The sequence below is a fragment of the Narcine bancroftii genome, chromosome 1, assembly GCF_036971445.1.
Source record: "Narcine bancroftii isolate sNarBan1 chromosome 1, sNarBan1.hap1, whole genome shotgun sequence".
NCBI classification, from domain to species: domain Eukaryota; kingdom Metazoa; phylum Chordata; class Chondrichthyes; order Torpediniformes; family Narcinidae; genus Narcine; species Narcine bancroftii.
The window spans coordinates 299,207,291-299,233,784 of NC_091469.1; the positions used below are offsets into that span (position 1 = coordinate 299,207,291).

Below are 26,494 nucleotides of genomic sequence, written 5' to 3' on the forward strand. Positions count from 1 at the left end.
GGAATGATTGTGTTGCTTGCCGAGCTGAAGTCAATAAACAGCATTCAAACAGGAGGGTGAGGGTTAGATGGAGGGCTGGATGATAGCATCATCCATAGGGCAGTTGGGTCTGTATGCAAACTGCAGGGGGTCTAGTGATGGGGGCAGCAGGAGCCTGGTGTGCCCCATGACGAGCCTCTCGAAACACTTCATGATGATGGACATGAGTGTGTCAGGGTGGTAGTCATTCAGCAGGGCAGACTTCGGCATGGGGACAATGGTGGTAGCTTTGAAACCATTGGGAAAGCGGCGCTTCTCAGGAAGATGTTAAAGATGTTGGTGCGAACATCTGCTAGCTGAGCTGCACATCCCCTGAGCACTCTGCCGGGAACGTTAACCAGTCCAGCAGCTTTCAGTGTGTTGACCTTCCTCAGTTCTTTTTTCACGTCGACCACTGCAAGACACAGCACCTGGTCATTTGGAGGAGTCTTCGCTGCAATGTCATTTTTCACCTCAATGGACCACATAGAGGTTGTTCAGTGCATCTAGGAGAGAGGCATCACCAGCACAGGCAGATGGTGTAGTCTTGTGGTTAGTGGTTTCTTAAAGGCCTTCCACATGCGTCACATGTCCTTGCTGTCCAGGAAGTGACTGTGAATGTGCTGGGCATGTGTACACTTTGCTTCCCTGATGGCCTGAGACAGCTTGGTTCTTGCAACAGCTGGGGCTACCTTGTCAACCACTCTGAAAGCAACATCTCAGGTCTTGAGCAGCACGCACACCTCCACTGTCAACCATGGGTTCTGACTGGAGTGAGTTATGATGGTCTTGGGCAGAATTATGTTGTTGGAACACTTACTCATGTAGCTGGTCTGATGCCGTATACTCCTCCAGATTGATGCAGTCGCCACTGGTTGCTGCTTCCTTGAGCATAATCCCAGTCAATGAGCTCAAAACAGTCCTGGAGTGCATGAATCACCCATGCTGGCCAGGTTTTAACCTTGCTTCTGAACTGGTCTGGAGCATCTGATGAGGGTCTGTACGCTGGGATCAGCATTACTGAGGTGGGAGTGGGGCTCTGCCCGATTATGTGTCAAAAATGTTTGTATACACAAGGTCCAACGTGTTTGTCCCTCTCATAGCAAAGTCCACATACTGATTGAATTCTATGGTCAGAATGGAACCTTTCACTGTGTTTGTCACTAAGCACGATGTAAAATAACCCAATGTAAAGCCACCTATTGTACTCCAATGTGGCCACCTGAAAAGTGGAGAACCTGGCCAGGAGGAGCACTTACCCAACCCTCCTCCTGGAGGTATAATCTCCGGCTCCGAGAATCTCCCGTTGCACCTGAAAGCAGCGGTGGGACACAGGAGCCGGCGTTCGCTCGGATGCGGCTCTTCTTCACGTTCAGGTGGTAGAAAGGCGTCTTCTCCGCGACCACCTGAACGCCCCAGTGGGCATTATCTGCGTCCGACTGCACCAAGATCAGCAGAGAAGAAGCAAGTCGAAGTGCAAATGCAGAAAACTTATTTTCAATAACATGCTTTTGTAGTTTGAAGTCAACGTAAAATATGACAATCACAAAAATAGGTTATATCTTTTGTAAAAATAATACGATAGGAAATTAATGTGATTGCCTTGATGAAGGGCTCAAGTTGGAAACATTGGTTCTGTATCTTGATCTTTGCGGTTTGACCTGCTGAATTTCTCCAGGGTTTTGTATTCACGACCCAATTCGCCCCTGCACCTCGGTAAAACTCTGGAGGTCCAGTTTACCAGCCTCTCTGGTCGTTTATTCCGATGTTGGATTGAGGAACAAAAGTTGGGCGGGGGTTTGCAAAGAAGCGGGCGGCGCTCGTTCCGACCAACTGGACCCCACCGCGCTGCCCTGGAGACGCGTCCTTCTGAGCCCTCTGCCCTGACTTGATTGGCGGAGACGGAGCGCGCCGCGGTGAATTGTGGGGGAACGGCCGCGCTCTGGGGGCTGCCATGTTCCCGGTTGCGCGGCGAGTTGGGGGCGTCGGTGCAGAACAGGTTTAAAAAAAAACCCCAAACCCGGGCGGGACGGGAAGGTGGCGACGCCGGGGAGCAGCAGCAGTCCCGCGGGGCGCTTAAGAAGGTTCTGGGGCTCTGTTTGCAGCACCCCCCACCTAAGAAGGAGAGCCCCCTGGAACAGGTAATGCAGGAAGGGGGCCCGCAGAGCAGTTCCCTCTTCGAGCATCGGCTTTGCTGTTGGTTAATGAAGGCAGGGCTAATAGAAAAGGAGGAGGAGAATGAATTTTGTTTATCAAACAAATCTGCAGATGCTGTGATCATAGTTTGTCCAAAAATGCTGGAGAACCCTAGCAGGTCAAACAGCGTGCTTCATCTAGCAAAGAGCGAGATACACAACCAACTCTTTGGGCTTGAGTCCTTTATCCAAGTGTGGGTGAAGTGCAGACAGGAGCCTGAATAAAAAATGGTGGGGGACGTGGGGGTGGGGGGGAGGATGAGCTTGCCTGTGGATACGGGAGGGAGAGTAAAAGGTTTTTTTTTAAGTGATAGACTTCTGAATGGAGAGCTGGAGGAAAGAAGAGAGAGAACTCATCCGGTTGGAGAGTCCCCAGGTGGTTCTCCAGTTTACAGGTGACCATGGTTTGGCATGGCACAAGTTCATGGATGTCGACGCAGAATTGAAATGATTGGCTACTGGGATGTCTCCACCATTGCTGCGGACAGAGTGAAGGTGCTCAGCGAAACAATCTCCCAGTTTACGTCCCTTCTCCAATGCAGAGAAGGCCAGAATGGGAGCATTAGATGACCAATGCAGATTCACACTTTGGAAGGACTCTTTGGAGCTCTGAATCGTGGTGGGAGAAGAGGTGTGAGCTCAAATGTGCAGTAAATCGGGCAATCCATGTCCAGAAAAAAAAAAAAAGGTCAATATAACTGTCAACAGAGCTGGCTAGATCTGATGTAAACAAGAAATACTGGACTGGAAGCAGTGCTGTGCCATCCAGAAAGATGATTTGGATTCATGGATGAATGAAAGAGATGATAATATAGCACACATTGTATTTTTGTATGCAAAAGTACCATGAGTTTTTAAAAATAAGTTATTGTTGGAGGTGGAAGAGTAATCCAGGGAGTAAAATTGGACTGGCTGAAGAGAAAGGGGAGATGTGACTTGTGGTGAGATGCTATGGAACGTGGTAGGAATTGTAAAGGATAATCTTTTGAGTGCAGAGGTTGGTGTGGTTGAACATAGCCTTGGAAAACCCAATGCTTTTCTGCGGGAGGAGAGGGAATGAGAACAGACAAACAGGAAACTAATAAGATGGGTTGAAAGCTTTGTCAATTTTGGTAGGAGGAACTCATGCTAAAGGAAAAAGGAAGAAATCTCAGAAGCATCTATCTCATTATCAGCATAGCTACAACAGAGGAACTGGGAGAATGCTATTTCCCCACTCTTGGAGGACCAAAGATAGGGTTTCCATAATTCTACCTTCCAACTCCAGCAGTCTTTGCATTCTACAATTAATTTTAACAATTTCTGTCACATTCAACATAATTTTATGACCAGGCTCGTCTTCTCCACCCCTCCTCTTTCAATATCCCAAGGAGACTGTGATTCTCTGGTCTGCTCTTGACTCAAATTTGTTTTAAGGTTTATTGCAAACAACAATTATTTTAGTTTGAATTTTATGTAAATTGGTCAAGATGTGCATTCATCATTTATATTTTTCAATGCTTAATATTATTGGACATCAATCAAGCATGTAAAAATTTGACGTTATGTTATGCAAGGATCGACAATGAGATAGACAACAGACTCGCCAAGGAAAATAGCGCCTTTGGAAGACTACACAAAAGAGTCTGGAAAAACCTCACAAAGATAAGCATATACAGAGCCGTTGTCATACCCACACTCCTGTTCGGCTCCGAATCATGGGTCCTCTACCGGCATCACCTACGGCTCCTAGAACGCTTCCACCAGCGTTGTCTCCGCTCCATCCTCAACATTCATTGGAGCGACTTCATCCCTAACATCGAAGTACTCGAGATGGCAGAGGCCGACAGCATCGAATCCACGCTGTTGAAGATCCAACTGCTCTGGGTGGGTCACGTCTCCAGAATGGAGGACCATCGCCTTCCCAAGATCGTGTTATATGGCGAGCTCTCCACTGGCCATCGTGTCAGAGGTGCACCAAAGAAGAGGTACAAGGACTGCCTAAAGAAATCTCTTGATGCCTGCCACATTGACCACCGCCAGTGGGCTGATATCGCCTCAAACCGTGCATCTTGGCGCCTCACAGTTCGGCGGGCAGCAACCTCCTTTGAAGAAGACCGCAGAGCCCAGCTCACTGACAAAAGACAAAGGAGGAAAAACCCAACACCCAACCAACAAATTTTCCGCTGAAACCGTGTCTCCCTGTCCCGCATCGGACTTGTCAGCCACAAACGAGCCTGCAGCCGACGTGGACATTTACCCCTCCATAAATCTTCGTCCGCGAAGCCAAGCCAAAGAAGTTGAAGCTATAACCAAATTAATGAGGTAAACATTAAAGGAAATCATTTGCCCCCTTTCCACTGGCACTCTGTCCCAGGAATTGACTGGGAATTTATTGGGACAGGGTCCAGTGGAAAAGGAACACTGTCTGTCTGAAACGCTGTTATCAAATAACATAATTTCATGCCAGGGATTAACCGCCTCTACTCTTACTCATATCCCTGGTGGGCTGATAAAACCAGTGGAAAAGGTACAGCAGAAAGTCACCCATTTCCAGTTGAAGGTCGAACATCCCTGGGGATGACTGTGTTCAGTGGAAAAGCAATTAGTGTCCCAATTAAGGGTGGCCCAGTGGAAATGGCACAAAGGGCATCCTATCCTGGGTCACTGCACAGCCAATTAATTAGGATGCCATTTTGGAGGAAAGTAAAATTTTGTATTGGATAGTTTTAAAACTATTGTTTCAAATGTGCTGTAGGATACCATGATACAATATTATAATTTATCCTCTAAATACTGTAATAATGCTTTTTGTTCTCTATTGTTATAGTATATTTATACCATAATTTCCAATCTGATTTAGTTGATATCAAGACTACAATAGTCAAATCACAAAGTGTAATGATGAAAACTAAGTATTCACTAAAATTGAAAAGTTCACTTTTTATCAATTTGGTTCCAGTTTTATGGGTTACTGGTAGGGTGCATAGCAAGAAATTATTTTCTCTAGTTAGGAAATGGAGGCATTGTAGTGTGGATTGTAGAGGGTCATGTGACCTCTCCGTCTAGAACCTGGTGGGAATGTGGATTGTCATGTGACCTATAGCTGGGCCTAATTGTAAGTCCACTCATCTGCCAATCAAGGGATAGATCTGCCCACCTGTGAGGCTGATGCATGATTGGCCCAGGCAGCTGACATGTGGTTGGTGCTCCAGGTGGCAATCAAAGGGTAATCCCCATGGGTGAAGCTAACACACAATAGGTCCTCACAGATCACATGGATGGGTCCTGTATTGAAAAGCTGAGCTTGTGCAGTCTCGCATGCTCGCTCTTTCATGAGCTTCTCTTTTGCGCTCATTCTCTGCTCTTACAGCTGCTTGGAGACCATCACTGAACTGCAGGCCACGAGTAGCTCTGGAGGGCCGTGTGCAATGGGCTAGCACAATTCTACTGAATGTTGAGCTGTCGGCAATGCTGGAGACTAGTTTCATTTGATATACTTGTTAGTTGTAATTAATATACTGTTAGTTAGTGTGCTGACCCTTCCAGAGATGTAGAAATTTGGCAGGACTGTGTGTTTAACCCTTCCCTTCCATTCCCAGTCGGGAGTTGAGAATGTTTTGTTGTGATTTATTCATACCCGATGTGTATTTATTTGTGTACTATTGCTGTTCATGTGTTCATTAGTTGTGACCATTGCTCAACTCGAGGCTGCGAGCCATGGGCAGCTCTGGAGGGCCGACTGCAATGGGCCTGTCCCTGATCCCAAGCAACACTAGAGATCAGGTTCATGTGCATGTACTCATTTAGTTTCACCATCTGTGGGAGGTGGATGCTGAAGAAGTTAAACCCTTGGTGTACCATGGCTGTGGATGGTGGGTGCAAGTCTGTGAATGTGTGCTCTTTTTGTGAATTCCCCTTTGTGTAAATAAAGACCTGTCCATGTGATCAGTGAGGATCAATATTTATTCATAATACCGATGAACCTATTCTAGAATAGAACAGGCATAATGTAAAATTTAGCAAATGTATTTGCAAAGTATGTTAGAATTATAGAACTCTTCCATCTGAAATTTATTGGTTGACAAATATTCAAGGTATGAAGGGATAAGCAGAAAAGACAGAGCAATGAGTTAGGGTTTATGTATCGTCAACATATTGAAGTAGGTAATCAATGTCTTTGAATAGGTGTGAAAGTTTAAATTGACTATTTCTGCCTTCCAAACCCAGGTCACTGTTAAAAAAATTGTGACGTCCATATCTCTGAAAGGTGTCTCCTTTAAATGGCAAAGCTATTATGATTTGATAAAATAATTTTGGCACTTTAAAATTTGGAGAATTTCCCACATACATGTAGTTGTTTCTGCATGTTCAATATGGCTCATTGTATCATAATTAAATCTGTTTTGCATTTCAATATAAGCTTATTGTCATCTGATTGTACAAGTTCAGCCCGATGGAAACAGTGTTCTCCGGTCCTTGGTACAAAACGCGCAGATATACAACCAACTATAACACACATGCACACAAACAATTGTATATAGGACAAGTATTTCATCTGTATAAATAAATGCTATTTTATGAATATGAGAGTCTTGGATTGTTAGTGAGCAGTTCCTTTGGTTAAAAATGCACAGACATACAACCAGATAAAACACAAATACAGACTAACAGTACATATGTAAGACCAAGTATTTCATCCATACAAATAAATAAATGTTGTTTCATGCATGTGAAAGTCTCAGATAGTTAGTGTTGAGCAGTTCCTTTGATCATTTAACATTCTCACTGCCCGTGGGAAGAAACTGCTCCTCAGCCTGGTGGTGCTGGCTTTAATGTTTTCCTTTTTTACCAAAGTTTTGCCTAATATATGCAAGATTTGTAGAATAATTTGTGTCAATTTGCAATAAGACTTGGCGTGATTTTTGAAGGTTTCATTTTTAAAAAAATATTTTGTTTTGACCAGAAAAATTTATCTGAAGAATGTCTTCACAATCCAGTGATAAAGAAAATGCAGAAACAAATTCTCTTTCAAGTCTATATCAGATGAATAGTAGATTGGAAAATGAGGTTCAACCCGCGCACTGTGAATCACCCTCCTCATCAGGTTCCACTTCTTCCCTGCTATCTCCTATTTACCATGAAAGCTACATAAGTAGCGAGGAAGAAAACGTGTCACAAAACAAGCAGGCAGACAGATTTTCAAGAAGAATATCAGAATCCACTCCAAGAAAAACTGTGGATAGTTTTTCAAAAAGACCAGTGCTGTCTACATCAGGTGGACAAAAAAAATCCAGGTATGTCTGTGTATTTTAACCCTTACAGGTTAATTGCTGTCTTATTTGTTCCAACAATGGTTGAAGGTATTGTATTTATTTTCAATACTTCTGGCATGTGTTCCTCCTCCTCCATTATAACTGACTTTTCACTTTGTTCTTACCTTCTGTCCTATTCATTATCATCTGTCTTTTCCTTCACCCATTGAATCTGTCAGACCACCTGCTACTTTTCCTAACTGTTATGATGTCACAAAATAAATCTTTACCACCCAGTTTTAGTCCCAAGAGGAAATGTTTCCCCAGCAGATCTTGTACTACCACTTCAATTTCTGCTGAATTTGCTCGAAAGTCAAGTTTATTGTCATCTGATTGTACAAATTCAACCCGATGAACTAGCGTAAATAGTGCAAAACGCACCAGATAAAACACAAATACAGTGTAACAGTACATATGTAAGATAAGTATTTCATCCATACAAATAAATAAATGTTGTTTCATGCATGTGAAAGTCTCAGATAGTTAGTGTTGAGCAGTTCCTTTGATCATTCAACATTCTTACTGTCTGTGGGAAGAAGCTACTCCTCAGCCTGGTGGTGCTGGCTATGATCCTCCTGTATCTCTTTCCCAGTGAGAGCAGCTGAAAGATGACGTGTGCAGGGTGGAAGGAGTTTGCCATGATTTTGCGTGCCATCCAGACAGCGGTCCTGATAGATCACTTCAAAGGTCAGGGGAGGAAGGGAGACTCCAATGATCTTCTTTACTGCTCTTATTGCCCTGTGGATTGACCTCTGACCCATTTCTCTGCAGTAACTGTACCACACTGATGCAGCCTTTCAGGATGCTCTTGATAGAGATCCTATAGAAGGTTGACATAATGGTGGCCGGTAGCCTTGCCTGCTTCAGTCTTCTCAGGAAATGTTGTTGCACCTATCTGACAAATGAGGAGATGTTGATCTCTCCATTTTCAGCCCTTTGAATGGTGTTTTAATTATTTTTTTACTATAATAGATCTTTTGGATTGAACAATAACTTTATTATCAAAAATTTTTTAATGATTGGGGGATGAAAGCTGTTTCTGGCTGAGAAAAGGGAAGAATTGGATGTAGGTTCAATTATTTATCTGTGGGGATGCACATAATTTCAGCAGGTGAACCGGCCCCGCTTGTTGTGGGCGGCACGGCAGCTGCAGCAAGGATGGCATCGCGGGACCGTCTTTTCTGGTTCAGACCGGAAGGGTTTGTACGCACTCGCGTCATCGTGATGCGAACACCGGTGCATAAGGGGCGGAATGGAGTCATGCTTAAAGGCTGCATGCACGATTCAAATTAAATCAGTTCGTTGTGATACCTGAGCACGCAGCCTGCCGTTTCAGTCTTTGTGCTGCGCTCTCTCACAACACGATCATTCTGGGGGGACGGGGCTGTTTCTTGTGAGACTGGTATGCAATCCACTTAGTATTTCAACATTCATCAAGCTGACCTCTTCTACCACTTGTCCCAAGACTCACACAGTCATCCCTTTCATTTATTGGGCTTTTTAATTTTTTTTTTCACTTCACTACTTTTCATTTTAATAGTAATCACTTATTTACTTTTCAGAGGTGGTCAGTTGTTCATGCACTCTATTTGGAGTCCATTTACTCTTTGATTTTATTGTAATTTTCATTTCTACAGAAAGGCTTAATTTGCTTTTCTCTAATTGTTTACTGACCTGTACAATTTAGCAGCAGAGTGGTTTTAATTTGTAGAAAAAATGCTATTTTTTTGTTGTTATGCCACAATTTCTTATTTTTAAGTGGTCTATAATTTTTTAGTGAATACAATGCTCTGTTAGAATATTTATAGCCTCCAAGCAGTTTGTTTAATTATTGAGGTTTTTTATTGTTGGAAATCTTTTGATTATAGTTGTATCATCTTGTGACAGTATCATAGATCATTAATTGACTTGTGACAAACTTTCAGTTGAGCAGTGCTTCCAAACTGTATGTTCTTATACAATAGTATTTCATGTCAAGTATGGAAAATTTTAAATTACAATTCTGAATCCACATAGGCAGAACATGTGTTTGAAAAGGGAAGCCCTGTACAAAGGATGTAATTTGGAAGTTTCCAAAGATTCCACAACTTCTCTGCTCTCACCTATTTACCATGACAGCTATGAAAGTGAAGATGGCAAGACTGAGGTTTCCAAAACTCCTGCAAGCAGCATTTCAAACCGAGAAATGGCTTCTACCGCAAACAAAACTGTGTCAAAAAAATTGGCAATATTCTCTCCAGTCAGATCAAAAACATCCAGGTACATTTTCCATCATATATTTCTAACATCTATTGCAGCTTATTTGTTCAATTTTGCATCTTCTGAAATTTACATTTCTGTTGAACTATAATTGAAAATGCAAAACAAAATGTTTGATTTTTATCATTAGTGTTTTTCTTTGAAATACTTCTTAGTTATCTGAATGAGAACATTTAAAAAAGGTAGTTCAGTGCATTCTGGGAATCAAGATTGCTCCTGCATTTCTCTTTGAGGTGGCACTAGCATACTTACACACACACACACACACACACACACACACGTGCACACACACACACACGTGCACACACGCACACGTGCACACACGCACACACACACACACACGTGCACACACACTCACACACACACACGTGCACACACACTCACACACACACACGTGCACACACACTCACACACACACGCACTCACACTCACACACACACACACACACTCACACGAGTGTGTATGTGAGAGAGAAATAAATTACCTAGTGTTACTACAAACTCCAATTTTAGTTTTGTTCACATTTCTATCAGCATTAAATATTGTTTAACTGCGGCATGTACATCTGAATTTTGTTTTTGTAGGCTCATGAATTTTAGCATTTTCATAAAAAAGTACATGAGATGTAATACTTGGGTGTTAGTGTATTATCTTTACTCGCAGTTGAATTAATGTTACAGAATTAATTTTTGAGAATGATTTTGGAGGATTTTAAATTGTGCAAGGAGAAAATCCTTACAGGAGTGAAATGGGGAAAGAGAAAAGTAAGGGAAAGTTTTGAAAGATGATAAGTATATGTAACAAAGAATAGTTGTACAGATATTAATAACCCAGGTTCTCTGCAAAGTAAAACTAATGCAGATGTGGACCAACAAGTAAAAATTAACCTTTAGACTTAAAAACAAAACACTCCTGCAAAAGTTATTAAATTAGTATGCCTCAACATTAACAATGCTTAAATTATAAAAAAAATTTGTCAAAATTAATTACATAATTTTCTCTAGTGTTTTAAAATTCAACTGGTTGAATGATTCATAAACCACCAATTTGAATCTAAAATCCAAATGTAGTTGTTAGCAGCAGAGAGCAGACACAGTACTGCTCTGAAGGGATCAACAGCTGGGTCCCAGTGACGGTGATGGTTAAATGTCCTGTTTAAAGAGCCAATGGTGTTTTGAAACTAAAATCCTCAACCATCTGTGCCAACGATAATGGGATCTGGAAGGCCATGGCCATGAAGTATTGCATACTCCAAGGAACACTGGACTGACATAGGGCACCAGAAACAGGGAGAGCACCATCTGTTGAGGATGAGAAGCAGAGAAGACAGCCCTACAGGACAGTAACTATGGTGGTGGAACCAGCGATAAGTTCAGTGGCTGAAGGACCCACACAGGGCTGCAGGTGATTTGCAGTCAGGAGACCCGCACGGCCATTGAAGGCTTCCTGATCTTATCAGAGGTTTGAATCCGGAGCTTGGGTGGCCAATGGATTGAACAGGATTCTTTACAGCTGCAAAGGCAGTGGGAGCACTGGACGCTAATCCACTGAGTCACAGGAACTCTGAAGGGAATCTATTTTGCTGCTCTTTCTCCCTTTCTAGAAGGGGCGCTGAGTGACACTAATGGTGACTCTGATTGCTTTACGGCAGGCAGAAGGCAATTTTATGTACAGGTAGTCCCCAACTTATGACTAATTGGGACCAAAGGATCAGTTGTGTCTTGAAATGGATATGTTGGAATTTTGCCTGCATGCTTGAAATACCAAAGTCTTAAAGCAAACTTTTTAATCAAATCCTTTTTTCATGGTTGATTTAACAGTAACAACTTAAAGCTTCCTGAATTTATTGATTAACCTTGGCAAATCTTTCCACGTTCTGGTCCATGCTTATCTTGCTTGTTTGTGTCCCAGGATCTGATGGCTGGGCATGGCCACCTTGATTCCTGGGATCATGTGCCTGTCTTCGGTTGGTGCATGCACAGTGGATTCGCGCCTCGGAGTTCGGTTGGTGCATGCTTGAGAGTTAGACACCCTAATGATATTGAATTTGAGCCCTTAACTCTCACACACGCACCAACCAAAGTCTCATGCATGCGCACACGAATCAAGGTGGATTTTCATACCTGCATAACCTTTTATAGCCTCACATATTTTCTCTTTGTCCTTTAAAATTGTTGAGACAGTGGAATGAGACAATCTCTCATCAAGAGATAGGCTTTTCCTCTTGCTTGCCATCTTTCTAGTGCGCCTACAGAGTGACGACTGCATGCATATTTTAAAAAAAATTGGTTTTAAGTGCAGATAAGTTGAGTAGGTCCAAAGTCAGGGAGTACCTGTAATATATGTACTATACTATCACATGACAATAAAGGTATCTTGTTACAAGCATAGATATGTTTGCCTGGAAAGTCTTATAAATTAAACTCCTCGACAGGAAATTTATATTGTCAAATCAAAAGGCAGTGCCAGGTTTTGACCATTAGAATTGGCACCCTAATATTTAAGTCTCTAACTTTTCTTTCTATGCAGTTCTACTAAAGTTTGCATTTGAAGATGGCTGCAAACAAACTGAAAAAAAAACATGAAAACACTTAAATCTCATATTGCTTTGCTAATTCAGTGTAAAATGGGTTTGGATTGTGGCTATTGTACATGTGTTTGTCCACATTCTGCTGGTTTACAGGATGCAATTGTCACCCATAATCACCAAACACCTGATTACCTAGTCAGTATACAAAAAGATTCATCATATCTGTACTGGTGTCCTTGGACTCCAGTGATCACCAATGCCCTTGGGAAGTAGCATCTCTCTCGAAGGCTCTTGAGTGCTTTAACTGTCATAATTTAGACACATTGGGAAATTAAAGAAAGTAAATTTAAAACAAAACTACCATTCCCTTCTCATTATTCTCTTCCCTATTTTTGTAATGTGGTTGGGGATCTTCTACCAGATATAACAGGACCTCCAACATATAGGGAAGTCTACTGGTGGCATCACAAGTGATTCAGAGTCCACTACTGTCAGTTTAGTTTGGAACTTTTGTATGTGATTATGCATGTGTATTCTGAACTTCCTTTTGTTGCTTGCAAGAACAGAGCTCTTGTGAAATTAACACATTTCAGTTGGAGCCCAGTGCTAATTATGTTTTTGCCATGGTGATTTCTATTTGTTTTTGAGTACTGCAGCAGAAGTGCTCTCCGTTATGTAAATTGATTTTTTTATTGATTGGATGTAATTGTACACCAGTGTTTTTGCTGTTTATCACTTTGACCCTTGTATTGTTTCTATGCTCATTTATTCCCATAAGAAGGAATGAAATGAACATATTTTGAGTTAAAGTAATATATTTGTTCTAAAGATTTAGAACTTCTGAAAGAAAGACACAACTAAGTAAAGAGGAGGAGCAACATTTAAAGGAAGTTGAGCTGACTGCCTGGGAGGAATGGCTTATTAAGAAAGCAAAGGAAGAACGCATTGAAGTGCTAAAAAAATCTCAGGAGGTAAGTGTTTCAGTTGTGCATTATGGGATTACTTTAAAAGGTTGCATTGTTTTTAATGAATTTATAGTAAATTATATTGTCATCTTACTTTATTAGTTTTCATTTTAATCATGAAAAATATAAAGTTTATAGATTAAAAATAATAAAAAAACCTGTGAAATAATGCCAATTTTCAGATTAATAAACTACAATAAAATTACAATGCAATGTTTGTTTCACATTATTTGGGATTGATTATAGAAGTGAACTATTTACAAGGAACAAAAGTTAGTGAAATTGTTTCAGGGACAATCTTTAGCTAGGTAGATTGGAGGCACTGAAATATCTAAAGAAATTAAAAATCTAAAGAATTCTGAAATAATGCATCATTTAAACTACCTTAATGTAGACCATGGATAATTTATTTTTTGTGAAAAATCCACTCAAAACTGACAGTAACCTGAATATCTATGCTTCATTCTATTACTTGAGAAGTATTTTTTGACTTATAATCATTTTGTATACAGTATTATAATTACAAAAAGTTAGATTTAACAATGAATGTGGAAACTATTATTTCTTATGTCTTTATAACCTGACAGTTTTTGGAGCTTCAACATACATTTGCTGAACTGAATACAGAAGGTCTAGCAACAATGTTAATTTAAACTATTAACTGATGTTGTGAATTGAGCATCTTGATTACCACATTATTTGAAATCCAGTGAGAGCTACAACTTAACTAACATATTATGATATTGATATACTTCAACAACCATCAAATGTAGAACAAGCCAAGAAGTCAAAGGCTTCTTTGATGAGAGGGCTGCATTAAAAACTGGAACTAAGTCAAATTTAGTCAAAATGATTTCTGCCAGTTGGTAGGAGATTGATATGGTATTATTAAATGAATAATTTTGAGACTGCTAATTTTGTTTGACATTAAGTCATAATCTATTAACATATACATTAATATAACAAGTTATTTAAATGAAAGACAATTGTGTTCTCCAATTAAAGCTGTGGAGATAAATCCTGGGAAGCTTCTAAGAAAGTATTGAATGGTGAAATGTTTTTGTATCTTATGATGGGATGTACAGCCTTCCTCACCCTGTACAAGGATATGCTGTTTAGTATTCTTAAATAAGATGGAGGCATTCAAAAATATAAGCAATATTTTCCCACAAGCAAGAAACAGTAAGGATTAAACATTTTTTAAGCATGTTTTATCGAAGAAATGTCTATGTCCTACAGGAAATTATATTGAAACAAGCAAAATTAAAAGAGCAAGAAGAACTTGAAAGGAAAAAAGTTCGAGCAGAAGAAGAGCATAGATGTTGGGTGCGGAAAAAAATTGAAAAGGTAAGAAATATAAATAAGCTCTCTTTGGAATGGTTTATAAGTGTTCACTTGTCTGAACTTCCTTGCCACAGTGGAGGTGGAACTCTAAATTGGTGGCTACTGCTGGGGTGCGCTGCAGGTCCATCCATATCTTTTTATGTGCAATATATTTGCAGTTAGCAAGAACTTCACATTAGCTGACCGAGTATTTTTTTAATGTCCTGGTGATCATTTTTTTGCAAATCATTGAAGAACGGCAACAGTTTGTTAACATTAAAATTTAATTTGCTTTCAAGTGACTTTAAAGGATTGATTGCATTATACAGCTGAGAACAACTGCACTTTAGTTTTAGCTCATATTTTTGCTCCATTTATTTAATGGTGCACTACCTTTCACATTTTTGCACAACGTTTCAGTAATACCAAGTTACCCAAGGTTATTTTCAGTGCCAACTGCAAATAAAGAATCGTTGGAAATTTTTAAATGCGTATGCAATTTGTTTTTATTTAACTGAAACAATCTGTTTATTTGTGCATGTTATGTTAAGAGTTTTCTGCATGAAATGCCCTTGTTACTTTGTTGAAATAGAAACAGAGATTAGGCTCTCATTTGAAGCTAATCCAGAATTGCGCAGATTAGTATTAAAATACCAATTAGTACCAATTAGTATTAATAGTTTGTCATAAAATCAATTTTCTTGAGCTGGATTTTGTTTTTTTTTCCACACCTGGTCTGCTGGATAAAATAATTTGGAATATTATAGATACCCTGTATAGATTTTGGGAAAGAGAATTAAAGTTCAGTTTCCTGAATTCTTTCCTTTAGCCAATTATAGTGAAGAAACGTGTCCCTGGCCAGTGTTAGTGCCACATTTGTTTTTCTTTCTGCCCCTTATAAGGTTGATGGCATTGTCAGACCCTGTTATTGTAAAGAACTGTGATGCAGAATTTAGCCTACTCTGGACTACATTTTCAATAAAGATTATTCATTTCTTCAAGTGAAGGTGTTTCTCAAATTCTAGTGGCAGTGATGTTTAAAGATAAGGGTTTAAATAGCATTATCACTGCAATCAGTTGGACCATGCCAGTTTCCTGATGAATCTGACAATTGATGGAGAATTTGAGCCTGTGGCAGTCTTTATCTTACCACAGTGATGTGTCTGTGATAAGAGTGTTGTTAGTTATAAATGAAATGAAAATAGTACCCATGATCTTGTGTTTATTCAATGAAAAAAATGGATGGTTTGGAGTCACGTGTGGAGGAAGAATCAGCATATAATGGGACCCATAGTGAATTATATGGTATTAGCAACTAATAACTTAGTATTACAGGGGCATATTAGCATAAGTTCATTAGTTATCTGTTCTAAGGAGCAAGGTGATGAATCTGCACATGCTTATTATGGGCAATTTATTGGCTATAGGAAAAATTGGAAAAAGAAAAGAAATGTCATAAAGACCAGGAGGAAAAAATTGTCAGGGAACAAGAAAGAAAACGTGCTACAGAAAGAGCGAGTAAAATTTTTCAAGAATGGCTGAGGAATAAGAAGCTTCAGAAAATGGAGACGAAGAAAATTGAAAAGGTGGGAATAACCAAACCTGTCATTTCTCAGAAATTTGTTCTCATAGAGATGCCAATATTTGATTAAACTCTGGCACCAAGCTATAATGTATGTAAATACCATATCTGAATGCTAAATGTGGCATCTTTTCTGTTATAGGACTTTGTGTGCAATCTTTGGATAAAATTAATTTTAGGAAGGTCAGTCAAAATAGAGTTTGGATCGTACATCACTGAACTAAATAGTAAACACATGAATTAGTTAGTAAATGCTTTTCTGTATTATCAACACCTTTCACTTATATCATTTGCTTGTCTTGCCAATTCTAGTTTGGATCAATAAGTAGCAGTTTCATAATATTGCAAATAATATTGGTATTTTATTCACAGGATGCTGAAGAGAAAAAAGCAGCTGAAACACAGGAAAGGAGAGAAAGAGCAGACAAAATTTTTCAAGAGTGGTTACAAAGCGTCAGAACCAGACCACGGACTGTTCCGAGCAGCTTTGGTTATGCTAATGGTAAACTTACAGGTCTGTACCACATTTAAAAAAAAAACACAGTAAAATCCCCATTATATGGCACCTATGGGGATCACGGATGCTGAAAATGGAAATTTTCTGGTTGACTGAGACTCACTCTTCCAATGCCTAACTAAGACACCTGCATTAAGAATACACCATTTAAAAGACAAAAGATCATGCAAAATGTAATTTGAAAAAAAAAAATACACAGCCTTTCCTTCATCAACATCCTCGAAGAACCCTAGTAGATTTGTTAAGCATGACCTACTACACGCAAAGCCAAGATGACTATCTCTAATCAGTAATTGGCTATCCAAAAACTTGTATATCCAATATCTTAGAACACATTCCAATAATTTACCCATGATTGATGTAAGGGTCACTAGCCTATAATTCCTGGATTGTTTTTGGAGCATTTTTTGAACAACGGAACAATAGAAGCTACCCCCCCCCTCCTTCCTCCGGCACCTTACCTGAGCCTAAGGACATTTAAAATATATCTGCTAGGGCCTCAGCAATTTTTACAAAAGCCTCCCTCGAGGTCCAAGGGGATACCTTGTCAAGCCCTGGAGGTTCTACCTTTACAGATAGCAAATACCACCTCCTTCTTAATCTGTATAGGTTCCATGACTTCACTGCTTGTTTACCTCACTTCCCTAGACTCTGTAGTATCAGTTTCCTGAGTAAATCCAGTTTCAAACAAAGATTTGATTTCCCCTACCTCTTCTGCCTCCGTACATAATTGACCACTCTTGTCTTCAGGAGGACCAATTTTGTTTCTTACTATACTTTTGCTCTTAATAGAAGCCCTTAAGATTTTCCTTTCCCTTGTCTGCCAAAGCAATCTAATGTTTTCTTTTAGCTCTTCTGATTTCCCTTTTCTTTTTTCCTGCATTTTATACTCCTCAAGCTCCTTGTTGCCTATATGTGCTAAACACCTTTCCTTTCTTCTTAACCAGATCCCTCAATATTCCTCGAAAACTGAGGTTCCCTTATGCCTGCAACTTTGCCTTTAATCCTGACGGGAACATTCAAACTATGTATCTCAAAATTTCACCTTTGAAGGCCTTCCACTTACCGAGCACATCATTTTATTTGCAGAATAAGTGGAACAAAAGTGTTCAATTTTGTATGGTATCCTCAAGGAAATCCCATCAGTTACAATAGAAATGATTGGTTCCTAATTGTACATGAGGCTGGAAGTAATATTGGTTGAGATTTTCTTTGTCTTTGCAAGAGAATTCCATAGCTTTTATATGTATTTTATCTTGATTTTCAATGATGTGAAGCAGAGTGTTGAATGAAAATGAAGTTCAGAATATTGTGCTGCTGGTGGAGGTATGATTCTTGGTATTTCTTTGGTGTACACTTACTATATTTTTAAACTTGTTCGATCTGAGTAGAGTAATATCAAGTTAGTCCAAAGAAAAGGAAAATTGCTGTCCAAAGAAAAGCAAAACGAAGGGTAGACGGCGGCGGCCCCGATACGGGCAGGAGCAAGGGGGAGACGGCGGCCCCGGCCTCGGTCGAGTGAGGCAGGCGGAGGCCCCGGTCCGGGCAGGGAGTGGGAGGCGGCGGCCCCAGTCCAGGCACAGGGAGAGCAGCAGCGGCCCCGGCCCCGGTCCGGGCGAAGGGTAGACGGCGGCGGCCCCGATCCGGGCAGGAGCAAGGGGGAGGCGGCGGCCCCAGTCCGGGCACAGGGAGAGCAGCAGCGGCCCCGGCCCCGGTCCGGGCGAAGGGTAGACGGCGGCGGCCCCGATACGGGCAGGAGCAAGGGGGAGACGGCGGCCCCGGCCTCGGTCGAGTGAGGCAGGCGGAGGCCCCGGTCCGGGCAGGGAGTGGGAGGCGGTGGCCCCAGTCCAGGCACAGGGTGAACTGCGGCGGCCTCGGCCCCGGTCCGGGCAGTATGGACCGACCTAGGAGGGGAGGCAGGCCCCTCCAGCCCGGGTAAGAAACCTGCATAGGAGAAGGCCACTCCGATATAAAACCTACGACCCAAGGACCTCGCTGCCACGTCCCAGCTTGCTTGGCCACGCACACGAACCATGGGTGTAAAGGGTGGGGCCAGTACTGCGCGCACTGCACTCCACCTAAAAGCTCCTTTGCGCAGGCCCGAGGACAGGTCCACGTCCTCCCCCTCCACGTCCTCCCCCTCCACGTCCTCCCCCTCCACGTCCTCCCCCTCCACGTCCTCCCCCTCCACGTCCTCCCCCTCCACGTCCTCCCCCTCCACGTCCTCCCCCTCCACGTCCTCCCCCTCCACGTCCTCCCCCTCCACGTCCTCCCCCTCCACGTCCTCCCCCTCAAAAGATGCTCACAAACTCAAGCTAGCATGCTGGAACATCAGAACCATGCTAGACAAGACTGACAGCCACCGACCTGAACGTCGGTCTGCCCTCATTGCACATGAACTCCTCAGACTTGACATCGACATAGCCGCTCTCAGTGAAGTCCGCCTGGCAGATGTAGGCAGCCTCCAAGAACGCGGCGCGGGCTACACACTCTACTGGTCTGGCAAGCCTTCGGATGAACGACGCCTATCTGGTGTAGGCTTCATGGTCAAGAGCTTCATTGCCTCCAAACTCGAAAACCTTCCGACAGGCCTCTCGGACCGAATCATGTCCATGCGACTCCCACTTCAAAACAAGCGTCACATCACCCTCATCAGTGTCTATGCTCCAACCCTCCAGGCGGAACCAGCAGAAAAGAACAAGTTCTACACCGACCTGCGCAACCTCATCCAACGTACCCCTACAGCCGACAAGGTTGTCATCCTGGGCGACTTCAACGCTCGTGTCGGCAAAGACTCAGAAACCTGGCCAGGAATCCTGGGCAAGCATGGCGTCGGCAAGTGCAACGACAATGGGCGCCTCCTGTTGGAGCTCTGCGCAGAACAGCGGCTTGTCATTACAAACACCCTTTTTCAGCAGAGGGACAGCCTTAAGACCACCTGGATGCATCCCCGATCCAAACACTGGCACCTCCTGGACTACATCCTGGTGCGAGAAAGTGACAAACAAGATGTGCTCCACACCAGGGTCATGCCTAGCGCGGAATGCCACACTGACCACCGGCTGGTTCGCTGCAAGCTCAACCTTCACTTCAAGCCAAAGCCCAGGAACAATAAAGCCCCCAGAAAGAGGTTCAATGTTGGAAAACTGCAGTCAGACGAAGCGAGAGGAAACTTCCAGGCAAACCTCAAAGCAAAGCTCGACGTTGCAACCCGCCTCACGGACCCGTCCCCTGAAACCCTCTGGGATCAGTTGAAGGCTACCATACTGCAATCCACTGAAGAGGTACTGGGCTTCTCCTCCAGGAAAAACAAGGACTGGTTTGACGAAAACAGCCAGGAAATCCAGGAGCTGCTGGCAAAGAAGCGAGCTGCCCACCAGGCTCACCTTACAAAGCCGTCCTGTCCAGAGAAGAAACAAGCCTTCCGTCGCGCATGCAGCCATCTTCAGCGCAAACTCCGGGAGATCCAAAATGAGTGGTGGACTAGCCTCGCCAAACGAACACAGCTCAGCGCGGACATTGGCGACTTCAGGGGTTTCTACGAGGCTCTAAAGGCTGTGTACGGCCCCTCACCCCAAGTCCAAAGCCCGCTGCGCAGCTCAGAAGGCAAAGTCCTCCTCAGCGACAAGATCTCCATCCTCAACCGATGGTCAGAACACTTCCAATCTCTTTTCAGTACCAACCGCTCAGTCCAAGATTCCGCCCTGCTCCAGCTCCCTCAACAGCCCCTAAGGCTAGAGCTGGATGAGGTTCCCACCCTGGATGAGACATATAAGGCAATCGAACAACTGAAAAGTGGCAAAGCAGCAGGTATGGATGGAATCCCCCCAGAAGTCTGGAAGGCTGGCGGCAAAACTCTGCATGCCAAACTGCATGAGTTTTTCAAGCTTTGTTGGGACCAAGGTAAACTGCCTCAGGATCTTCGTGATGCCACCATCATCACCCTGTACAAAAACAAAGGCGAGAAATCAGACTGCTCAAACTACAGGGGAATCACGTTGCTCTCCATTGCAGGCAAAATCTTCGCTAGGATTCTACTAAATAGAATAATACCTAGTGTCGCTGAGAATATTCTCCCAGAATCACAGTGCGGCTTTCGCGCAAACAGAGGAACCACTGACATGGTCTTTGCCCTCAGACAGCTCCAAGAAAAGTGCAGAGAACAAAACAAAGGACTCTACATCACCTTTGTTGACCTCACCAAAGCCTTTGACACCGTGAGCAGGAAAGGGCTTTGGCAAATACTAGAGCGCATCGGATGTCCCCCAAAGTTCCTCAACATGATTATCCAACTGCACGAAAACCAACAAGGTCGGGTCAGATACAGCAATGAGCTCTCTGAACCCTTCTCCATTAACAATGGCGTGAAGCAAGGCTGTGTTCTCGCACCAACCCTCTTTTCAATCTTCTTCAGCATGATGCTGAACCAAGCCATGAAAGACCCCAACAATGAAGACGCTGTTTACATCCGGTACCGCACGGATGGCAGTCTCTTCAATCTGAGGCGCCTGCAAGCTCACACCAAGACACAAGAGAAACTTGTCCGTGAACTACTCTTTGCAGATGATGCCGCTTTAGTTGCCCATTCAGAGCCAGCTCTTCAGCGCTTGACGTCCTGCTTTGCGGAAACTGCCAAAATGTTTGGCCTGGAAGTCAGCCTGAAGAAAACTGAGGTCCTCCATCAGCCAGCTCCCCACCATGACTACCAGCCCCCCCACATCTCCATCGGGCACACAAAACTCAAAACGGTCAACCAGTTTACCTATCTCGGCTGCACCATTTCATCAGATGCAAGGATCGACAATGAGATAGACAACAGACTCGCCAAGGCAAATAGCGCCTTTGGAAGACTACACAAAAGAGTCTGGAAAAACAACCAACTGAAAAACCTCACAAAGATAAGCGTATACAGAGCCGTTGTCATACCCACACTCCTGTTCGGCTCCGAATCATGGGTCCTCTACCGGCACCACCTACGGCTCCTAGAACGCTTCCACCAGCGTTGTCTCCGCTCCATCCTCAACATCCATTGGAGCGCTCACACCCCTAACGTCGAGGTACTCGAGATGGCAGAGGTCGGCAGCATCGAGTCCACGCTGCTGAAGATCCAGCTGCGCTGGATGGGTCACGTCTCCAGAATGGAGGACCATCGCCTTCCCAAGATCGTATTATATGGCGAGCTCTCCACTGGCCACCGTGACAGAGGTGCACCAAAGAAAAGGTACAAGGACTGCCTAAAGAAATCTCTTGGTGCCTGCCACATTGACCACCGCCAGTGGGCTGATAACGCCTCAAACCGTGCATCTTGGCGCCTCACAGTTTGGCGGGCAGCAGCCTCCTTTGAAGAAGACCGCAGAGCCCACCTCACTGACAAAAGGCAAAGGAGGAAAAACCCAACACCCAACCCCAACCAACCAATTTTCCCTTGCAACCGCTGCAATCGTGTCTGCCTGTCCCGCATCGGACTGGTCAGCCACAAACGAGCCTGCAGCTGACGTGGACTTTTTTACCCCCTCCATAAATCTTCGTCCGCGAAGCCAAGCCAAAGAAAGAAGCTGTTAAATTCTACTTTCTACTAGTATGAATAGAATATCAGGAGGCTCAGAAAGTATTTAATAAATAGCAGAGGATTCCCTCCTTCCTTTCTCTTTGCATTCCATAGCTTTTTGCTTCTCATGCATATCAGATATCAGAGAGCTGCCCAGAAGACACCATTATATTTATGACAAGAATCCAGTGTTTGTTCCACTGTTTTGGTATTCTCTCCAGATGATGACTTAGCAGCATTTGTTTCAATTCGTTGTTTGCAGTTAGTTTTGTTTGCACATTACTATTTGCTGTGTGGTAGGTAAGCCTACCCTGTGGCAGTGCTTAGTTGCTACAGAGTGATGTCATCCCATGTTTGATCAACAACCAGAACAATATCCTGTTTACTCCACTGAGGTATGACTGAAGTGTTGCAGTTTTCATGAATGTTGTGAAGATGTGCAGAATTCTTAATTAAAAAATTTATTGCACTCTATTTTGGAGGGCAATCTGTCTGTACATGGTTAGGACATTCTTTGAAGACAATGCTCTCAGGAGTTGGCAATGGTTTTCAGGCTCAAGGATCCCGAAGGTGCACTTCAACTCCTTCTGAAGTCCCAGTTTCCTTGTGGCTTCTTACTTCTTATTTCATATGAAGTGAGTGGCCCAGCGAGACTCAACCAACTACGCTAATGTGATAGTCAGTTCGTGCTGTCAAGGTAGAAAAGCACACAACAGAACCAGAGAGTATACAACACAGATTTATTAAATTACACTAGTGGGAATGAGCAATATTAATTTCAGGTAGACAGTGTCACCTTAGTCAATATTGAACCTCATTCAATGATCACAGTGAGAAGGTACAGTATATTTAGTATTTTCTTGGAGCATATCTCTTACAAATTGATAAGCAGATCTCTGAATTCATTTGAAGTACATTGTTACAGTTCATTGTTAACATGTCATTACATCCTTCCTTAAGAAATGTAATAATTGATGTCAATCAGCTATTTACATGTACATGTGATATTTAGTAAAATTTCAAATCTTACAAACTGATAACATCCTGTCTAGAAGGTATGTTTCAAATACACCTTGACATCTTTACCTTATGTATGTGAGTTACAAGATTTAATTAATACATGTAAATTAGAATGGTCCCCACTTCTGACCGATTCTGCTCGCTTGCTAAACTTAAGGCAACTGTCAATCTGTTGAACAATCTGCATTTTAAAGTCACTTTGAATGGTCAATCAAAAAGCCAATGTAAGCCAATCTACTCTGGGGGAAGAAGTCTGTGGTTCTATTTCCAATATACATAGCTGTGACTCCTTTTGAAACCCTGGAGTAAACTAAAATAAAGGCCAGGTTTTTCTTAATAATTGTTGCTTGTGGGGACTCAAAAATAGAATCTTTTACATGAGCAGTATGATTTTTATATGAATAGTTTTCTACAAATTCTTTGATATGATGTGGCTTGTGGAATCTGACCATGAAATTGGGATTGCACAGATACAGCTGTTAGGATACTTCTGAATGTTAACTTACAGAGAGATCTTGGGTTCAAGTTCATCATTCACTGATAGTAGCAACATAGGTAGAGTTACGAAGGAAGGCAGATGACACGATTGCTGTCACAAATCAGGTCATTGAATATGACATTTTGGGTGTAAAGTTGCAACTTTATGAGAGCCCTGGCTAGACTGCATTTGGAGCATTGTGTGATTCAGATGTCAAATTTATTGTCGGAATATATGCATGATATCACATAAAACCCTGAGATTCTTTTGCCTGTGGGCGAAGCAGAATTACCACTTATTGTTAGTGCAGAAAGAATGTACTCAACATGTAAACAAATAAAGAAATTTAAACAAACTGCAATACAGAGAGAAAATAAAATCAATAAAGTGCAAAAGTAAGAATTCTTAACTGAGTCCCTGATTGAGTTCGTTATTGAGGAGTCAGATGGTGGAGGGGTAGCAGCTGTCCCTGAATCTGGTGGTCCGAGTCTTGTGGCACCTATACCTCTTCCCTGATGGTAGCAGCGAGTAGAGTGCATGTGCTTACCTGTGCCTAAGGACATTTAAAATATATCTGCTAGGGCCTCAGCAATTTTATCCTTGATAACTGCTGCTGCTCTCCAACAGCAGCGTTCTCTGTAGATGTTCTCAATGGTGAGGAGAGTTTTACTGTGATATCCTGGGTTGCCTGGATTGGAGGATTTCAAATATGGTGAGAAATTGGATGGGCTGAATTTATTTTCTCTGAAAGGAAGGAGACAGAGAGATGACCTGGTAAAAGTAAATGAGGCATATATAGAACAACATTGAACACTACAGCATAGTATGGAGCCTTTCAGCCATGATTTCATGCTGACCTATCGAAGTCTCCATGATAACCATAACCCTCCATTTATATTACATCCATGTGCCAATCTACGGGTCTTTTAAATGTCTCTATCGTATCAGCCTCCACCACTACTGGTAGCGTGTTTCAGGTGTCCACCACTGTCTGGGGAATTTTTTAAAAATTACCTCTGATGACTCACTAAGCTTCTTTTAGTGGCCATTGCTGCCTGGGAAAATGGTACTGACTGTTCACTTTGTCTATACCTCTCAGAATTTTATACATCTCTATTATGTTGCTCTGAAGCGAAAAGCCCTTTCCTACTAAACCTTGGGTCACTGAACAGACCTAATATGAAAAGGTAGGATTACTATCGATGGATAGAAAGGTGGATGTGTTGGACTGAAAGGCCTGTTTTGTGCTGCTCAGTTCTATGACTCTTATATATTTTAATGCCTTTCATTTGATCAGTATTTCTGTTTTGCTATTGGATCCATTAAATTACTCACTCTTTCGCCTGTGTTTATTTAAATTGAAGATTGTAGCTTTTGAGACAAAATTCCTTTCATGTACTTCTATTGTGAACGGCTCCTTGAGCAATAAACATTTTGATTTTTTAATTAATATAGGATACTACGACGGAGCTTCGTATCCAGTTCCAAGCTACTGCAATCCAATTCCGTGGAAACCAATCCCTGTGCCATGTTCAGAAGATAACGGTAAAAAAATAACCTGCAAGGAAAAAATGAAGTCAAAATCCGCATCGCTGTATATTCCACATTCAAATGTGGCCCTGTGCCATGTTCAGAAGATAACAGTAAAAAAATAACCTGCAAGGAAAAAGTGAAGCCAAAATCCGCATCGCTGTATATTCTACATTCAAATGTGGCTTTCAGACCAAAGGACCATCTTGTTGTTGGAACTGGCTGGGAGGAAAGTTAACAGGTTTTATTGACAGAGGCAGTACATTTAATTTTTTTTTAACATCTTTTTCATTTTTTTTCTCCTGGAACTAATATCAGGAGCACAGGTTTTACATACTGATATCTTAATTAAACGATGGTTTTATTTTCCTCATTCAGTATTGTCTTGAGTTGCTTTTTCTCTCTGAAAATCTAGTGCCTATCGGGGAAAATGAAATATGGAAGAGTTTGTGTCTTGTTTAAGTAGATTTGTTACTAATATAAAATAGCAAGGTGTAGAGCTCGTCGAAAGAATCAAAGACTTGTTGATCCAAACCAAGGCTTTTATAAGCAAAAGACAGGAGCTCTTCACAGGTGGCCGACTAGTCCGGAATGATACGATCTGGCTAGGGACACAACCCTTTAAAGCCCAGACAGTAGGCGTGGCTTAGCTCTCAGCCAATCGCTGTAAGCATAGCCAAGATGCTGTAACTATATACACTATATACATTGGTGATAGATCTGTACTATCACACAAGGTAATTAGCTTTTGAAGCATTTAGACATCTTTAGAGTGACTGAAAAAAGGTTGAATACAGATATTAATGCTAAATCCATTGGTGCAAAATGAGATGGCTAATAATAAAGCAACCTTGCAGAGAATAATTATTGGGCAAAAATAACGAAAATGTATTTGAAATTTTGCATTAAATTTGAGAGTTGAAGTTTGTATTAAGGTTTTAAATGTCAACAAATGGAAATGCTTGATGGATTTGTAATTGGAAATCTAAATGATTAGTGGTTCCAGTTAATTCCATAACGTTTGTAGTTTTATACATTCATTAATTGAGTTCACTATTTTGTTCTTTTTGGGTAGTGATGTGAAGCAGATTGCTCCATTAAAAATGGATTGGATTAATTGCATGATTATGGAACTGTTTTGAGAGGAAGTTGGCTAGTTAAATTGAGAAATTAGATTGAAGGATATGGAAATCAAGTAATAGGAAATATTTTAAAGAAATAACTTGTTCTGGATA

The 26,494-nt window shown here is 42.0% G+C and overlaps 1 protein-coding gene across 1 annotated transcript; it reads left to right on the forward strand.

Moving 5' to 3' along the window:
* The first annotated feature begins 1,934 nt into the window (after window positions 1-1,934).
* On the forward strand, window positions 1,935-25,632 carry LOC138751864 (coiled-coil domain-containing protein 34-like). Its single transcript, XM_069914730.1, has 8 exons — window positions 1,935-2,159; window positions 7,159-7,489; window positions 9,524-9,766; window positions 13,126-13,267; window positions 14,501-14,608; window positions 16,012-16,170; window positions 16,539-16,680; window positions 25,185-25,632. The coding sequence occupies exons 2-8, from the start codon at window positions 7,176-7,178 to the stop codon at window positions 25,382-25,384; spliced, it is 1,308 nt and encodes a 435-aa protein (XP_069770831.1). The 5' UTR covers window positions 1,935-2,159; window positions 7,159-7,175; the 3' UTR covers window positions 25,385-25,632.
* Window positions 25,633-26,494: the final 862 nt, after the last annotated feature.